The 19,358-nt window shown below is 40.2% G+C and overlaps 1 protein-coding gene across 11 annotated transcripts in view; it reads left to right on the top strand.

The window, feature by feature from the left end:
• EPC1 (enhancer of polycomb 1) overlaps window positions 1–19,358 on the top strand; it is a 66,837-nt gene that overhangs the window by 10,920 nt on the left and 36,559 nt on the right. For 2 of the 11 annotated variants that reach the window (XM_075746511.1, XM_075746510.1), the window contains exon 1: window positions 5,514–5,993. The exons of 5 other annotated variants lie outside the window; for them this stretch is intronic. In XM_075746511.1, the coding sequence (XP_075602626.1) occupies window positions 5,841–5,993 (153 nt within the window). In that variant the 5' untranslated portion in view covers window positions 5,514–5,840. Of the gene's footprint in view, window positions 1–5,511; window positions 5,994–19,358 lie in introns of those variants that run through there. 4 more of the 11 variants (XR_012834181.1, XR_012834182.1, XM_075746512.1 and 1 more) reach the window with 4 other exon arrangements.

Below are 19,358 nucleotides of genomic sequence, written 5' to 3'. Positions count from 1 at the left end.
GGCAATGGCAGTAAGCTGTAGCTGCTGGGGGAACATAACTTCTAATACAGATATTTTCAAGTGGCTTTTCTTCTGATTTCTGTACTTGGGGTTTTCTTGCTGAGTTGTTAACGTATCTGACCAGATTCCCACTTGGTACTCAGTGCAGCTTCATAACTGTGTTGATACAAAGGAAGGAGCAGTGCAGCTACACAGGAGAAGGAATGAATGGTAGAGCAAAAAGTAGGACTGCAGAATCTTAAACCAGTATCGTTAACAAAAGCAACACATTACAAAGTGACAGTCTCATTTGGAAAGCCTGAGAAATTACGGAACTATTGTTCATTTCAGGCTATCTTCTTGTTGTTAGCATTATCTAATGCAAATTAATGCTGCCTTGTGATTTCCTGTGTGTCATTTTAAAATGTGAAAATCATTGACAGCATGGTAATTCCTTATTTAGTTTTAAGTATTGCTACTTGCAACAAAGCGTTAAAACTTCAGATTTTGTTGCAAGAAAGCCAACTTCTGTGTTTCTGTTCTGAATGTTAAGGACACAACTACTTTTGTAATGCTGCTTTACTGGTCATTTTTAGTAACATAGTGCTCATGAGAACAGCAATCATTGGCTGTATAGTGGAAAAATCACATGCTTGTGTTTAACATTTCTGAGCTGCTCTTTTCACCTTTTCTGTTGTATCTCCAAATTTATTTTTTTAGGCAGCTTTGGAATCTAAAAGATCTTTTGCTTACTGCATTTAATCTCCTATTTCTGTTACTGTTCAACAGCTAGTATTATCCCTTCTCATCTCTACGTGGTATTCTGCAATGTAAATTGGAAGCGCTTAGAAAAACCAAACAGTAACTAAAAGATTTGGCCATGCTGTACATGTACCTACCTGTTCACTACAGAAACAAAAATTTTATATATATATATATATACGAACTTTCCCTTCATTAAGACAAGAATTGAGGAAGAGATTTACTTGGTCACTGCTTCAAATCATGATTCAGAAAGAACTTCAAACTTTGTAGCTACTGCATCTCAACCATGAACACCTAAAATAACTAAGTGAATATATCATACCATTCTTTGAGATGCCAAAGCTCTGAAACACTAAATTATCTTTCAAACAAATGGCAGAAGTTATCACAAAGACATTCTAGACCAGTTTTGTAGTATGGTGTGTGAATCCTTTAAATACGTTTGACAGCTTCATTATCTCTTTTAAAACAGGCAGTTGACACCAGCAAATAAGGTGAAATTCACTATGAATTACATCAGCTCATTTATGGTTGACATCTTCATGCTGTTAAGATAACTTTTGTATGCATCTACTTACTACTGTAATGTGGCATTCTATAAAATAATGAAGTTCTACTGCCATATTTGCCTACATTTATCTCATTAACACTTCAGGTAGCTCACTGAGATGACTTAAAAGAACATAGCTATTTGCAATGTTATAAAACATAAACAAACAAAAAAGATAGCTGAGAAGCAAATTTGAGCAGAAATATCACTAACAAATGTAAAAAAGGAATATAGATACAGAATCCATAATAGCTTACTATAGAGGAAAAGAGCCACCTATATCTTTCCAAGTACCCCCAAGAGTAAGTCATTCTGGAAAGAAACCCAAGTACAGTAACTTCATAATGTGCCATTTCTTAATACTTGATTATTGAAAGTGAGGGGGAAAAACAGAGCAGTGATAACTTTTTATCAAGTCAGAGTAGTCAGCATTTATGGAGATAAAAGGCAAAAACCAGGACAACAAAATTGCTATATAAATAAATAATGAGTTAGTGAGCTCTACAACAGTAAAAGCAGGGTGTAAAGTAGTCCCGGAGTGAGAAAAATGAACTGCAAATATTTAAGGATATGCAAGCCCGTGTATAGCTTAGTGCACTCAGCATATTCCTCAGTTTATGAAAATACTGTATTCTTCTGTGTGCAACAACTATTTTTAAATGGTTGCCAAATGAGAAACATGTTTTACCATTAACACGTTCTACTTTTAATTGTAGTCTGCTACAGTTTTAAGTAGGTACAAGAAAAGTATGGCTAGAGAAAATGAATGTATGTAAGGAGTCAAATGTTCTTTGTTTCTAATCCCAGTTTGAGTCTGGATTTCAGTGTATCTGCTTGATTCCAGAAAGCACCAAAAACGACACACAGTTTAACCTATATGACCTTTTTGCGTAGCTATTTTGTGACTAGAACCAATGATTGCTGCTAGAATGGGAGACAACATTAAACCCATGTTCAGAAGACCACAGCTCATGCTTAAAGGAACTACTGAAAGTCTGTCTTTGACTCAGAGAGGTTTTAAGTCACAAAACTAAATAAATACTAAGATTTGTAAAAACTTGTCAAATAGTGCATAGAACTTGCAAACTAAAATAGCAAGTTAAGTTTTTGGGCTTCACAAACCTGAGTTAGATGATCTCACAAGAGACTCCTTTCTGTAGCTGTATTGATCAAGTTGTTGGATCTTCGTCCTTAAAGCTTAGTCTGAATTTAGTACTTTTAAATGTATATTGAAATGGTTATATTTACCACCTACACAGCTGATGTACAAAGTTCTTTTAAGTATTTTGAGATCATAAAAAGATGGAGCCTTAAAGAAATGCCTCCAACATTAAAGAACTAATTTCAGTGGTTTGTACAAAAAAAACCCCCAGCAGTTCAAAATGCCATGTTCGTTATATTTCAGTTACCTTACAGTTCATTAAATTTCAGGTTTTAAAATGGACACGTAGTACTTTGGTACAACAAATGAATTTATATTTACTGATTATTGTTGTTTACTGAGAGCTACCAAAGAGTATTTTGGTCATTATGCAAAACATAGTAATTTTACATTAACTACTGTCATAGTGCAGCTCTGATGTCCACAAATGTAATGTGCGTTCTGCTAAAAGCTACAAAATGTCAAAACTTAAAATATATCTGCATCTCTTAACTGAAAGGAAGATAAAACAGAAACATCAGTCTGTTTATGGTCTATACTTTTTCCTGTTATCACCTTTACATAACAGAAATTAGGGCTGATATCACATTGTTTTCAAATAACACTTTTCATCTTACTAGCAAATAAATTTAGGTAATTTTGAGGACTAACTAATTTCTGCTACAAAATAGTTAAATGTAATCTATTTTATTGGCAAAATACTAAAAGCTGATCAGTCCAAGAGTTTCATGCCAAAACTCAAGATTTCTTAATGCATACCATCCTGTTTGTATCCAAATGTTATTGTCCATCCTGCTTGTTCTGCACTTTTCTCAAGCCTGTGGTGGTGTCAGAAATGCAAAGGTCAACTAAGGATAAGTTTAAACTTGAATATTCTTTCTTTATAGTTCAGGGTATTTTCTATCCTTTTTCATTATGTATTGTTTTTCTTTCATCAGTGGGAGTGAAGAGTTATATTTAATAGCCTTATTTTTTTGCTTAGCTACCAGGTATTTTGTTTTCATTTAGTGTTTTAGGTCAAAGCCAATCTATGATAGCATATTGCTGTTTTTTTTTTTTTTTGGTCATCATCTTGTCTGTCTGCTAGTTGGATAAACTAAATTATTCAGTATTTGTGGGAAAACTCCATAGACATTTTATGAGCAATTTATTTTAGGATTACTATTTCTAGCTAGTGTGTACATTAAGCTTTAAATTTAGCATAAAAAGCAATATGCAGTTTTTAACATTTGTTTCTGATGTAACTACCGAAATACAATGAAAATGAATACAATGATATTCCTGAGTTCATGCTGCTATCCTTTAAAAAAAAAAAAAAAAAACAAAAAAACCAATCCACCAAAAACCAACCCTCCCTTAAAAAAAGTCTCATTCTCCCTAGCAGCTGTCTTCCACTGCATTACCCATTTGCAATAAAGAGAGAATTTCCTGTCCCAGAGAGGTTGTGAAGCTGGATGACTTGCCGGTGAAACAGTTTGGGAGACATATGGGGAAGTCAGACATGCAAAGACTTGGCTTGAAACTGCTGTTGACAACCGCACCTAGCAATATTTCATCCAGTGGCTAGGAGCTGTTTAAGGTTGAGGATGGTGGCATTATTATTAAAGAGGTGATGGGGTTAAAAAAACCCGAAACTTTTGCTTCTATTACAAATATCAGATTTTTAATATTACTAAGCAAAATAAGGCTTTTCAAATGCTTACATTTATGTTCTATTTCTGAAAGCTCTATTTCCCAGGAGTAATATGTGATAAAGAACAAGTTCTGGTTAGTGATTCTTACTTAACAGCACAAAACTACAATATTTTGCTTTAAAAGTGGAGGGATACTTAAATTTAGAAACCCTGTAATTTTCTTTTAAATGAAAATAAACAGAACTTCAAGAAGGTGGATTTATTTATGATTTAAATATAGACCCAGAATTACATTATGATCTAATGCAAGAATGTAACATACAAAAGCATGTGAAGTGTTCCTTAACTAGACAGCTCTTGCCATGGCCTGGGAGAAACAGGTTTTGACATTTATATGGCTGTGCTGTGCGGACCTGGGGGCATTTGGAGACGTTACTGAGACAAGTGAGACTCATCTTTTTCCTATCGCTTGCTTATAGCGGAATACTGCATCAAATCTTTGAGACGCAAACGAGCTTACCTAATGAGACATTCTTAAATTAGTTCCAACCTTTGCCTGCAGTGAGCTCGCTTGAACTGGTTAACTTAAATGTAAGCAAGGGTTAAACTAGTTCACGTGTCTGCACTTAGCTTCTGGACCAAGTTTCTGAAAGCCTCAGTTCTTCATGTTTTCAGGGAGGTGCCTATGTTTCTCCTTCATTTAGCACGAATGCGAACTTGGTTCCAGGAGGGAGGGGGGCCGGCAGGCAGGTGCTGCCGGGGAGGGCGGGGGGGTACCGCCTCGCCTCCGCAGGACGCCCAGGACAGGGTCCGCTCTCCCCCGCCGCGGAGCTCGGACCAGGCCCTGAGGCGACGAGCGCTTCCCCCTCCCCGGGCGGCCGGCCAGCCGCCCCGCAGTCGGAGCCCCCCACACCGGGCTTGAAAGGGACCGGGCGGCCCCGCCGCCGCCGCCCGCCCGGGTTGGGGTGAGTTGGGCGCTCGGGGCAGGCTGTCCCTCGGTCCGGCGCCCAGCCGGCCCCCGAGTGACCGGAAAGGTGGGGGCCGGCAGCTTCCCGCTCTGTTCCCCAGGTCTTGCCGTAGCTAGGAGCCTCTCGGGGAAAGGCGTTGGTCCTCTTACCTCAGGGAGGCTTCCCCTCCAGAGGGTGGCGGGGTCCGGGGCCAGCCGAACCTCCCTACCCCCGGAGGAACGGAGCGCGCCTTCTCCGGCGCAGCTGAGAGACAGGCGAGAGCGCGGCCCGGGCCGCACGCGGAGGAAAAGCCGCCTCTTTCCTTACCCCCCCACGCGAGACGGGGCCCGCGGGGAGCAGCTGCGCCCCCACACCCCCCCGCGAGTAGCGCCCCGTGCCCGCCGCCCGGCCGCCGCGAGCTCTCCCGCGCTCTCGAGCCCGCGCTCCCGTGCCCGCGCTGCGCGCGCTCTCCCCCGGGCGGCGCTGTGCCCGCGCCCCTGCGCGATGCAGTGTGGGAATGGCTGTGGCGCTGGGGTTGGCTGAAAGAGGCGGCCAGTCGAGGTTTAATGTCCGCCATGTTGGCCGTGGCGTATTGAGCGGAGCCGGAGCGGCGGAGGAGAGAAGCCAGCGCCCAGCCCAGCCGCGCCAGCCGGCGCCGCCGGGCCCCGTGTCGGAGTGCGCCCCGCCCTGCCGGGGGAGCCGCGGTCCCTCCATGAGAGCGCTCGGCGGGGTCCGGCTCTCAGCTCGGAGCGCTCTTGCTGCCGCCCCCCCCTCCCCAGCCGGAGCCGCCATCGCCGCCTAACATGAGCAAACTGTCGTTCCGGGCCCGGGCGCTGGACGCGTCCAAGCCGCTGCCCGTCTTCCGCTGCGAGGACCTGCCCGACTTGGCCGAATATGCTTCTATTAACCGGGCCGTGCCGCAGATGCCCACGGGCATGGAGAAGGAAGAGGAGTCGGTACGTGAGACCCCCCCCCCCCCCCTCGGCCGGGTCCCTCCATCCCCCCCGCACCCAGGGCCCCCACCTTCGCCTCTGCGCAAGCACAAAATGGCCGCCATCTTCTCCCCGCTCTCCCCGCCCGCCGGGAGGGGGGGGGGGGGACGGACCTGGGGAGGGAAGGCGCCGAGCCCGGCGGTCCCTTACCGCACCTTCCCTAGCGCTTTCCCGCGGCCGCCTCTCCCCCCAGTCCGCGCCCCGCCGTAGCTGGCGGCCCTTACGGGAGGCCCCGAAAGGCACAAAGGGGGTCACGTGATACCGCGGGCGGCCGCCATTTTGTCTCTTGGTTCTTGGGCCGGGCCTTGTGCGGCAGCGGCGGGGAGACGGGCTTCGGCGGCGCCGTGCCCGCCGTGTTCCACCGGGTGGCGCTGCTGAGCTGGCCGCCACCGCTGGGGGCGCTCGGCGGCGGGGTGGCGCGAGGAAGTTGTGGTTGCTGGCGCGGGAGCGCGCGCCGGCCCAGGCGGCCCCGGGGGTGGGGGGGGCGGGGAGGAACGGCTAGGGCCGGGTGCAGGCGGGAAGCGGGGCTCGGGGCTCCGAGTTCCGGGGGCGGGGGAGCTGAGCGGGGCTCGTCGCTGGCTGCTGGAGCGTTGTTGTCTTTACCGGCATCGCCGCGCACGTGTTGTGGTGGCGTGCCGCCTTCTGACGGGCGGTAGCGTTCGGGCTGCCTCCGGTCTGCGCGACGCCAGCGGGAGCTCGGGGCTGTCGCCGAGCTGCTCCAGCGTGAACATAGCTCTGTGTTGCTAGTATAATTTTAATTTGCCGCCAGCAATAGAAAGTGGAAGCCTTTCTGTTTAGATTTATTTGAAAACCCTACGAGGGCCTTCAGGCGTGATGTAAGTAAAAAAGTGATCTTTGCTACGTGGAAATACAGAAGTCCTGAAATACCACTCAGAGTAACAAAATCCGAGTTTGGAGGTGAAAAGTCTGTCACTTCTCTCTCAGTTTTGCTGTCTCCGTGGAGAATGAAACAGAAACCTTTTCGAATTTCGAGATCACTTAATCATTCACTCAACACATTGTTCACTCAACAATCATTCCAAGATATAATACTCAATAGCTGCTGTTGTTAAAGACCCCTGCTGAAGCAGGTTATTTTTTTTTTTTCAGTGTTTGCAGATCTTTAATTGTTTCCTTAGTATGATGTTTTCCCCATTTGTGCATGAAGCACAGCAAATAGGAGTGAACTGTAGAAATAGTTTTGTAAACAGGTTTTGAAATTCAGTGATGAGAACAAGCGTTACAATTTCATAGTCTTGAGTTTTTCTAGCTGTCAGGGTGCTATTGTCCTTTGAAGGTGACAGGCTGTAAAGTTCCTGTTTGTATTTCTAGATGTACCAAACTTTGATTTACTTATCTAAAACTTAAAATACACATCTTCTTTAAATGTAGTCTTCTCTTCGGCACTGTTGTTTGAAGTCAACTGATTCTGTGAATTTTTATTAAATGTCTTTACGTTGAATGATTTCGAGAGAGTAGTACTCTTTGCGTGTTGTTGTCTCCATTCAGTAACTACTCTCTAAGGCTTTTCTAGTGTAACTGCCTACCATTTAAACATAAATCAGTATTTCCAAGTCCTGTGTAAGTCATAAGTTGCTTTAAACATCCACTAAAATGTATATTGTGAGGGTTTTGTTTTGGTTGTGGGTTTTTTATTTTTGTGAAGTGAAGGTTCTCAAAACTTAAGCACAGTATCCATTTAGTAGTGGTATTTAAGCAGTAGGTAGCTATGTGCTTAGTTGCTCATGTTTCTTTTGACGCAGTTAGATGTATTCAGAATTGAAACATGTAGATTTGGAATATGAGAGAGAGCACCCTTAACTTCCACTCCTACTAGAATTTTAAGTTTTATTATGTTTGCTATGATGCTTGCTGAGTTTATTTTTCAGTTAAACTCAGCAAGTGTGCCTGCGTGCGTTTATTTATGTAGAAACGTCAGGCTGCTATCCTTCCCTTTCACTGTTTGCCTGGCAGATACAAGTTTTCAGGCTAGAAAATTAATGGGGTAACTATATTTCTGGGTTTATGGAAACTATATACTTCCTAGCTAAGGAAAAATAGTCGTGGGCAAGGGAAAATTTTTAAACGTTAGTTATAAGACTTGTATCTGTGGTTAATGTGATGGTTTTGTTTATTAAATCTAGCTTTGAGGGTTGTAGGTATAAGTAGACACTTTCCGCAGTTAAAGTTTGCTCATGCCTTTGTTTTAAACATATGTGTATGCACACAAACACACCCCCCCCAAGAGAAATTTGTTTGCCATCCGTAAACACAGGTGTCTTCCTGAATTCTTTCTGGATCTTCTTACATAAAATAATTCATGTTAAACTCTTTCCGCTTCTTGTTTCTCCAGACTGGCTCAGTTTCCTTCCTTCCCTCTTGTTGCCCCCAAAAGTTTTCTCTTTGGTTTTTTGTTGGCATTGACAACAAAGAGGCATGGTAGTTGACTAAAGTTATAGCAAGCCTCACAGGTTTAATACCCTACTACATTACGTTTCCCAAACTTCATGCCATACAGGCTTTAGCAAAGTTGGGAGTTGTGTAGCAGTGGATGACTTGAGTTATAGGACTTTTTTTTTCCTAATACTTCTGAAAATAATAGGTATCTTGTATTATCTATTTCTTTACAAACAGATAGCAAAGTGTCCATAAGAATCTGGGGGACGGACTGTCTTCAACTAGTGTGAACAGGCATTTATAATTATTTTATAAACAGAATTCTAACTTTGCCTTGAGTTTTGCGTAAATGTGATCTTAAATGAACACATATTTGGAGTTAAGAGCTCTCCTCTTGACTAAATACCTTTCCCTAGGGAAAAATGCAATCAAAGAGATTTAACATTCAAGTGTCAAGTCACAAGATATCTAAATGACTAATTAGTGTTTTGATGCACAAAAAGGAATCTATTTTGTTTCCATTTCATCTTACCTTTCTCCCATCCCATTCCTACAAAGAATAAATACGGGAAATAGTACATCTTCATTATTACAACTAGAAGCTTCAGTTGAGCAGTGATGTTCTGTAAGTCTTAGGAAGGAAAAACAACCTCGCTAAGTTGATCTGAGTTCTAAAATATGCAATTGGTAAGAGGGATATAGTAACTTTAAAAAGAAGTGGCAACTAAGGGCCTTAAAGTGATGTTAATTCTGTTAACAAGTAGACAATACCTTTCTGCTTAGTAAGTCATAACTTCAGCTAGTGGTTTTGTTTGGAGGTAAAATAGTGAAAAGCTCTTTGGTGCACACAGACAGTGGTACTTGAAGTTATCAACTGATACTGCGTTCTGACAGTTGGTTTAGCTCCCAGGTTTCTAGGGTAAACACGTTGCAGCTGTTGCCAAGTCTGTTGCTAAATCGAAGAAACTAAAAACTATCTGGAGAAATATGCATCTCTAAAAAAGAAAAAAAAAGCTTTCAACACTAAACATCCCCTATATTATCTCAAAATCCTGTTTTTGAACAAAACACATCCTTAGTGCTTTATTTTGAGAACCAGATAATAGACCACTGTTACTAATATAGTAATGCAGATTTGGCTAATAAGTCCATTTTAAGTCATAACTGCCTGGATAATGATGTAGATGGATTGGATTTGTCTATTATTTGTGAAGGGTTTTTTTACAAAGGTGTTAACTTGTGTGGCCTGTTGTCTTGTGTTTTCTGAGGGAGGTGTTGCTTTTCTTTAACTGGAAATTCAGGTTCTAGACTGAAAGGAGACAGCTGTAAAAGCAGAGCAGAGCTAACTTTACTTATTTGAGATAAAATACTTTACTGAGAAAATAAGACAGACTGAAGCTTTTTGAACATGTTTGGTAACTTATGTTTCAGAAAGACAGCATGCATTCCTGTACAGGCATCCTAGATTTGATGGCCTCCAACCAAACCAAGGAAAACTATACTTGTTTTCCCTGCATTTTTCTGAAAGGAAAGGAGATAGGAGACGTGCCACATCCCCAGCCTCTGGATTCTCTTAGCTGAAAAATAGAAACTTAGGGGGTTTTGAGACTTTGTAGATAATTTAAAAAAATTATCCATGTGGAAAATTATTGTGAATATAGGGTTTTGTTGGGTTTGGGTTTTTTGAGGTTTGTTTTTTTTAAGAGAGTTTAAAAAGAGAACAAATCCATGGGTTTGAAGGATTAACTCATATTAAGTTTTACAAGGCATATCTAAAATGTCAGGAAGTGTGAACTTCTTAGCTGAAGTAGTGCCTCAACAAAAATTAATGTGTGAGCAGAGATGCTTTTAATTAAGTGCCCTAATATATGTCAGAGACGTGAATTATCTAAATAGGAAAATACAGCTACGTTGATGACATTTCCAGTGTTAATAATGGTCCTATGTATATGGGAATTATGGGTTTGAAGTGGTTTTTTGTTTCGGTTTTTCTTGAGCAAGTTCATTATCCTGATGAAAACACTGATAATTACTATGGTCATACTAAGGTTTTGGATGTAACATTTCCATTTAGTCTTGCGCATGTTCACATTTCTGTAGGTTAGATGCGCATTTTCCACCAGGTAAATTTTTCTAAGTCCCAGTATCTCTGTCCTTGGTGTTGAGGCAGGGAAGAGAGCATCAAGTGGTGAGAAGTCCTGTTGCTTTATTGTATTACTCTTACATCCCTCTTCTGACTCAGATCATGGTCCAGTGGTTAATCTTTGCCCTCATCTGAACTGTGGAGTAGCAGCTTTCTTGTCCAACTAGATTTCTGCCAGACTGATGCACTATGTGGAGTTCTGCTCTTCAGGTTCAGAGTTTAGAATTTAAGCTTGCTTTCTGATCTTAATTAGTGTTGCTAGTAGCAGATAGAAGAATTAAGCACCCAGAGAGTCTGAAATCATAAGCTGTACAGCTGTTCATTCAGTTGTTACTGTTTTCCTTTACATATGTGTTATGATGTAACTAACAAGTTGTACAGAAGGTGGAATTAGTCTGTATGTGCAATTGTCACATGTGAAGACTGTCATACTCTGTTACTTGGTGTTTGAGCAAACTGTTTAAATAGTTTAAAATGTGCTTCTGATGTCTTCAGATCCACAGTTGTTATCTTCCCTGCCCTGGCTTTGGAGATGTTTAAGAAAAGCTTTTTTTGGTAAAGTTTCATTATTAGATGTAATTTTCTTTCCCCTAATATCAGCATGACCTGTCAGTATTTTCTAAATGCTATAGAAGATCTGATGAAGATAACTTAATGTTTGTGCAAATTCTTTGCAACACTTTAAACATTCTCTAATAGGATGTGTCTTAATTTAGCAAAGCACTACTTGGTTAATTTTCCATTTACCCAGTTTGGGTAGGCTCAAGGATCACGTCCTCTCTATAAAACTGCCTTGAGCACAGCTACCATAGATCTCTTCCAAGCAATACCTGCACAGAAAATATGCCTTTCTCTTCACAAACCCATGCTGGAGGTATTGGGAAGCTACCATATCCCGATTCTCTTGCTGCTGAAACAGCTGGTTTTACCTTATCAAGGAAAAAAGCTGGTAAGGAATATATAAGAAGGGACCCATATGTCACCATCAAAGCCATGATGAATTTAAACATGTGTGGAGTAAGTGTGTATTTGAGGTGTGTAGCAAGTCAGTGTATGAGTGGTCTTGAATTATATAAGTAAATTTCACTGAAGGTCCTCTAGTCTTTTTTGTTCATTACATCCTTGCCAGCTTAAGAAATTGTGTTCGTGTATGCTTCCATAACAGTATGTATTTTCTAATTAAGCAACTGTGTACTCTTAAAATAACCACTACCTTGCTAATGCATCATTCACTGATACTGTTTTAGGATCTTGTAAGGGCAATGAGAATTACATGAATGTAAAATCGTAACAGGTACTGAGGCTGAATCATCAGCTTCAAGTCTGGATTTTTTTTTCTTTGTTGTAGAGTCAGGAAAGTTTCTATACAATTTTTAGCTTACTAACAGAAGAGAATCTGCATGTCCCAGCCACCATGTCCCCTAGCCCCAGTTGAAATCAAGAACTTCTTGAGCAGTCTCTTCTGAGACCAGGAGAGATGAAACATTAAATGATCTTGAAGCAAATGGGGAGAGTAGAGACAGGTTTTTTTGCATACCCTCTGATTCAAGAGTCCTGCAAACTGGAGGAGTATTGTGTCCTACTTAAGTCATGTTCCCCTTTGTCCAGCTTTTCTGCTCGCTTATACTAAGAGGCATTAATTTTATATACCAGTCTAATCTTTCTTGTGCTTAATTTTAAACACAACTCATAGATCGTGCTTAATTTTAAACACAACTCATAGATTAGATTCCTAAGAGCGTACGTGTTTGATAATTTGATAGGAGGGGAACAGAAACGAGGGTTTGTTGCAGTTTTGTCTAAAGCAGCAATCTGCAAACACCTCGGGTCAGAGCTTTAAGAGGTTTTTCTGTGAGCTCACATAATGGCCTTAATTTTACCACATAGTTTGGTATTGAGCTTAGTAACTTTAGATATGCCTCTCTGAAAAAGATCCAAGATCCTTAGCCAGAGAATTTTGAGAGGAAGAATGTGACAGCTCACCACAAATTTTAAGTGTCAGAAAGCTCCCATAACATGTGAAAATACTCAGGTGATGGAAAGTTTTTGTTTTCTTTCCACCCACCTCTTTCTCTGTGCCTAGCACCCAGCTATTTAATAATGGTGGCAGCTTACTGGGTATTTCAGCTTCAGTTACACCAAAGCTTTCTGTTCCATTGTGTTTCATATTGGAAGATAGTCTGTTCACCTGAACATTCATGCAAGTTAGGAAGTCTGGCTGATGGTGAGGAGTCATTTCTATAGTGAGCAATTTATGTACTGTCCCCAACTACCTAAAGAAACTTGTTAATTCTGTGGTATGAAACCCACCTGTACCAACAGTGTTTTCCTTTTGAAGTCAGAGGGATAGTGGTGGCATACACTTCTGTTACAGATTGATGGAATTTGTTTGAGGCTAGAATGAGATTGCCCATCCCCATTTGAAATCAGGAGAAGCAAAACTTACCACACTCATCTAGGAACAATAAGTATAGATTACACCTTTGGGATTTGACAACTTCCTGGAAGCTAGTAGCTCTGTGTGAAAGTTTAGCAATCATGAGAGATGTCCTGTTGTTACACCATAGAGAAGTCAGGTGCTAACTTGAAGTTGTGAGCAGGGGACTGCCATGGAAGTGGTTTGCTAATGTGATATTAGTTCTGTGTATGGTGTCAGTTATAATAACCATGTAATAGTGGTGAAGGTGTACATGTCATACTCTAAAGCAATGTTTAAAATACTTAAGGTTTCAGAAAACAGCAAGAAGAGTTGGTTGTTCATCAGTGCCTTATGCAGGTCAGAGGCTTCTCCAGGAGTTCCAAATTCTGTTTTGAAATGATGGAGGATATGAATTAGCAAGCTTGCTTTGGAAGAATTTCAAGTTAGGACGGTTTTTTTCTAGGTGGAGGATGTTTGTTTTCTAATACCTATATGAGTTATATAAAAGCAATTTAATTCCTCCTAAAAAAGCTGTTCCAGAAAAGCTAAATGTAGACCAGTCTTAAGGAATTAGTTCGATTTATGCATACTGAAATTATTTTTAACCTTTTCTTGATTTCCCAGTAGTTGCGCAAAGAGAAGGCATGTAACAGCAGTGGCTTTATGCATACAGAGTTAACTACAGTGAGACCAATTGTTCATGTTCAGACTTAAGAGAAGAAACATTAGGCTTATTTAATACTCTTATTTATAATGAGAATGGTTAACCATTGGAAGAGATTAAAAATCTGTCTCATTATTTACATTAAGACTGGGGGGAAAAAACCCTCAGAAAGATAATTTTGTTAGCAGTATTCTTAATAGCACAAGAAGGAATACAACTGGGAGGGTTTTGGAGTTAAAGGAGAGGAGCTTATGTCAGGGTAAACTGTAAGTCATTTTAAGGCCAGGCTTGTATGGAAAGACTACTTCCTGGGAATTTTCACAACCTATCTTAAGGAGCAACCCCATAAGGTTATTTGCCTGTTTTTCAGATTTGATCTATCATGTGATGGATTTCGGCAAGGATCAGGTATTACATACAGTAAAATATTAAGAACATTAGTAATGGGAAGGGGCAATAATTCAGTAACCTTATCATTTGAGGATCAGGGTGATGTAACTTTATTTTTCTTTTAATAGCTAATTTGATTCTAGTAAAATTTAAGTTGTTCACAGGAACCTGCCTAATACTAATTTGTTTCAGGTAGGAAAAAAGTGCAATGTGGCACTTAAATCTGCTAATGTTTACTTTGAGTAGACCACTTTGCTTGTTGCTGTCTCAATAATTGTGCCATAATTATATGATCATATTCCTCAGAAATGCAGTTATTTTAATATCAATTTGTAAAGAGTATTGTGTGAGTTTTGAATACCTGTAAGTAATACATTACTTTTACAAGTCTTTGTTGTAAAGGAGTGTGTGTGTGTATTTGTGTAGGAGTCTGCTATAACAGAATACTGTAATTCTCTGGCCATAGGTATATGTAATAAGTGGAAGAAGAATGAGTAACTTCATTTCCATTTTCTACTTGTAAGAGGAAAAACTAGCTTTAATATCAAGGAATGCATCAAATGACTAATGTATCAGAACAAAAATGCTGGCTGCTGCTTTTGTATCTGAATATGTCCTCTTCCTGTTTAATGAGCCTTTACGTACATACGCTCTGCTCTCCCACCAGTGTGTGTGTGTTTCTGTGGGTTCAGCTGTATGTGCATTCAAGTACTAACCTTGTGCTAGGAGAATCTTTCTGGTAAAACAAATAGGTGAAGGTGAATTGCATGAATTGAGAATGGTATAAAAATTTGAAAGCTTCCTGGTCTGTCAGTCTCTTCAGGCACAGTGAGAGGAAACTATCTTCTTAAGATTTAAGTACCACTCTTAAAGTTTTGTTTCCTTTATATTTAATCGGGAGTTAAGAAATTCATGCTTTTCAAAGTGGAAGCTTTCAAGAGGGTAGTGTTGGAAAGTATTGCTTTCCATTATCTGTTTACATTCATACCTTTATACCAATTTCATGACTTCAAGGTTGTTTCTTCCTAGTTGTAAATAGAAATTAGAGATCTTGTAGCCTGCCTGGAAGACTTGCCAAGCTTACGTTTGAGGAGAGAGATTTGTAGCAAAGGCTGCCCTATATATACATTTCATGCTACTGTCCCTTTTCTGTTGTAACTTGAAGGGCTGTAGTAGAACAGGCAGAATAGACTATTTCAGTCGGAAGGGACCTACAACGATCATCTAGACCGACTGCCTGACCAGTTCAGGGCTGACTGAGTTAAAGCATGTTATTAAGGGCATTGTCCAAATACCTCTTCAACACTGATACGCTTTGGGCAACCACCTCTCTAGGAAGCCTGTTCCAGTGTTTGACCAGCCTCTCAATAAACAAATGTGAGTTTTCAGATTCTTCACTGATCAGATGTCTGAGTGAAAGCATGGCTGCTAGGAAGGTGTTAGCATGGAAAGTTGAATTCTACATAGGCTTGTTTCCAGATTTCCCTTTCCAAACTTGAGTATTTTTTTGCAAGGCTGTGTTGTTCTGAAAGTGTAATGATTGTGAGTTAAAGATGCAGAACTTCCTTTGGAAAAGGAAGAAGTATGTAAGTTGCTTTGCCAAACCGGTGATCTGTAATGAGTCTCACCCATAATGCTTTTCTTGGCATAGGTATGGAAACACTTGTCATAACTTGATTTGTTTACTCTTCTGTCTGCCATTATCATTCCCCATGTTAGTCTGACTACATCGTATGTGACATTTTTCCTTCCAGGTGTTTCCCAAGATGTGGTTATTTGAAATGTGGTTTTAAATTCTCCAGTTCTGTTCTCCTTCTTAAGTTTCTTTAAACACTGGTGATAAAATTGTATTCCTGTTTTCCCCTGTGCCTTTATGTTTTTGCTTAAGAAATGCAGCTTTTAACTGTGTGGTAAATGTACACACACCCCCAACCCCATTCCTGTATTAGTATTTTGGCAGGACATGTCCTGTGTGCCTTTTTGAGATTTTATTTAAAGTACAAGAAACATAATTCTGAAAGGGGTGGCAGAAAATAGGAACAGACTTCAGGAAGAAGATATTGCAGTATTGTGATCTGATTTATAGTATTTACAACTGAGTAACCTAGATATATCTCAGAAAAGAGCTGAATTTAAAACAACAGGGTGGTTTTATTGGAAAATTTAGGAGTAAGGCTACAGGCAAGAGCCAGCTTGAGTTTGAGCCCTGCAGAATTTCTGTATTTTGAGTAGTTACTGGAATCCTTTAGAACGATTACTTCTGCAAAAGTGTTGAATCCTTCAGATACTTATGGATAAACTTATGCACTCTTCTCTTTCTCAACAATTATTTTTTTTTTTACTACCATGTGTTCTTTGCCAAATACGATGACTAGTTTGCCTTTCTCTTGATATTTATCTTCTGTTTTGTTAGAAGAAAGTTATGATTAACAGTGGCGCACTAGCTCTGCTTTCTAATGAAGATGTTGTGGTCTTGTAGTAGGCCAAGAACTATATGAGACTTTTCAAATGTTAGGAATAAAGGTAGTTTAATGTTCACAATCCATCTTGGGCAACTAATGTGTTTCATTGAGTTAGAACTTGAACAAACTTGAAGTCAATAGGTAAGACTTTGTTTTCTTGCAGTTTGTGTGAGGGGAAAGAACTTGAGCTACAAAACTGAAGTAAGCCAGCTTCCCTTTTTTCGTCAGTAATGTAAGGTTTGTTCAGTGTAAAAAAAGTACATGTGGGAAAGAGTGACTAACAGACCTTTCTGTTGCATGTTCATTCTCTCAGCCTTCCTCTCCTTCAGAGATGTTTCTTCTGAGATGTTTTGTCTTGAAGGTGTTTTGTCTTGAAGATGTTTAGAAATTTGCTTAATAGTAGCTAAATACTGAAAACAAAGTTGGCATGTCTTGAGCTGGAACAGAAAGCAGTGAGGTTTTTTTGATCTTCAGGGGTTTATTGGAGGAAGTTACTGCAGTTCATGCATTAACCCTTGTCTGGCCTAGCATCTCTATTCTTATTGTAGAAAGACTTTGAGCTGGTAGATGGTAGTTGTTAAATGTGTCTTTGGGGGCTTTAGCTGGCTTTTAGGTAGTTGGGCTACTGAATATCCTAGAAATGAAGACATTACTATTGATAAAATCTGGAGAAGCTGGTGAGGGAAGAGATGCTCTGAAGTACTCCTAATAAGCTTATGTTACTGAGGAAAGTGCATTGCCAACTATCTACTAGCTATAATTTTGTAAGTATTAATGTCTTGGGTATATTGTGTGACTAGTCCAGTCAGAAAGTAACAGTTTCGTTGCTGTATGGTAGGATAGTATGAAGTTCCGAAGCCATCTGGAAGTAATAGAAAAAAACATTAATGGATATTCCTGTTGGTAAATGACAGCCTATCAAAAAATAAAACCTGTAAAACCAAGCCCTCAATTTACTAATTATTGATGCATTTCAGCAGGTAAAGAAGATCACTGTGCATGATTTAGTAATCTGATTATTTTAAAATGTTGTATCTAGTGGTTGACTTAGCTTGCTTCAATTTTTCAAACTATGGAGTTATCTGAGGTCTTTTTTTGGCTTGTATTAAATTAAGTCGTAATTTCCCTGGTATAATTTTGGGGGGCGGGGATTGAATGTTTTTCAGTGTTAGTCTTCTCATGAGTATCATTGTCCTGTCTCAGCAATGTAAGCTTGACCTCTTACTTGACTTGTGCTCAAGAGAGCTCTGAATAAGAAGCACTTTTTTTAATTAGTAGAGAAGGCAAAGAGTTTTCCAGTGTGTTTGCTGCAGAGTCTCTCATCCCAGACTGTTTTGCACTGTGGTCAGGAGTGTGTGTACAGTTCACTTCTATGTTTATACTGGATGTTTGTCTTGTTTTTGTGGTTTATTCCCACCATTAACAGGGAGGGTGAGTGTGCATGTATGTATTAGGCTGTACTGTAATTTCTCTTCAGATGGTCATAGAGCTAAATGCTAGCTGAGACATGCGCTCTCTGGGTTGTTTCAATACTTTGCTCTTTCACACTTGTTAAATATGAATTACACATTCACATTACCTGAGAATGTTAGACAGTATTTATTGCTGAGGATTTGAAGGAAGTCAGACCACCACTTGAGCAGATGGCACTGTCTGCCCAGGTGGAATTGAAATTTGAGGTTCTAAACCAGCTTTTGGCAGCAGTGTCATTTCCAGGGATGAAGAGAACATAATCCTTCGTTGGCTAACAGTTACTGAGCTGACTCTACTCGGTCAAATCTTTGTCGTAATACTGAATAGACGGAGAAAGTAGGAATACATTGTCTTGTGGATAGCTAACAGTGCTTCATAATTTCCTTTAACTTGGCAATTGGGGAAGGAATAAAACCTACTTAAGGAGAAAGCCATACAATACCTTGTATTTGAGAACTTCAAGTAGTTAGTTATCAGAACAAGTGTGTTGTCAGAAATACCCAAAGATGCAAAAGAAAAAGATTTTTAAAACATTCTAGGTGCCTTCAAGCTATTATTATAAAATTCGCTGAAGTATTAGTCTTGAAGACTTTTCTTTCCGTATTTCAGTGATGTCATGTTGATAAGGGAAATAGCCTACCCCCACAACACTGGGGCTTAAGTGTGGTCCTAAGTACCATAGAGAAGACTTTGTGATAGCAAATTCTGGCAAGTACTATGTCATCTCTGTTAGAATTTCTTGTTAACACATTTAATGTTTATCCCTAGTTTTTCTCACCTCGCATTATAATGTTGCTTTTGCTTTCTATTGATCCGTTACTATTTGGTTCTTTGTTTTCGGGGGGGGACGGAGACAGAAATGCAGGAGTTGTATAGAGTGATCAAACCATTTAATGTGGTAAGCTGTATGAAACTGAGACTGTAATTGGTGATTTAAAAGCATAACATGTTAGGCTGCTGTGAATTTTGTCCTCTAAGAATGTATGCAGTATGATGTTTTTCAAGGTATGATGTGCTAAATAATTTTTTATAAATACACTTGTTAATGGCAATATAGCTAAAATAGTCCTTACACAGAAGGGATATGATCAATTCATGCAAAGTACAAAGTCTCACTTGCAGCCTCTGGTAGTTTACATGGCACTAGCTGGTAAAAGGGGGGGGAGGTGGGATGTCTAGTGTCATAGGATATTTTCTGAAGTCCTGTAAATGGGTTTCTCTGCTGATGTGTGGGCTTTATTCCTGTGTAGCCAGGAATTGCCCATTAAGAATTAGTCTGTAGCTGCACATGTGGTGGAGAAGCACACAGCTCTCTGTTGTGACCCTGAGGATGGGGTTCAACTGTTTTGCCTGTGAGAGGTGGAGGAAATAACATGTATCT

Source organism: Balearica regulorum, chromosome 2 (genome assembly GCF_011004875.1).
Source record: "Balearica regulorum gibbericeps isolate bBalReg1 chromosome 2, bBalReg1.pri, whole genome shotgun sequence".
Taxonomy (NCBI): Eukaryota; Metazoa; Chordata; class Aves; order Gruiformes; family Gruidae; genus Balearica; species Balearica regulorum.
This window is presented reverse-complemented; position numbering and strand designations above follow the sequence as displayed.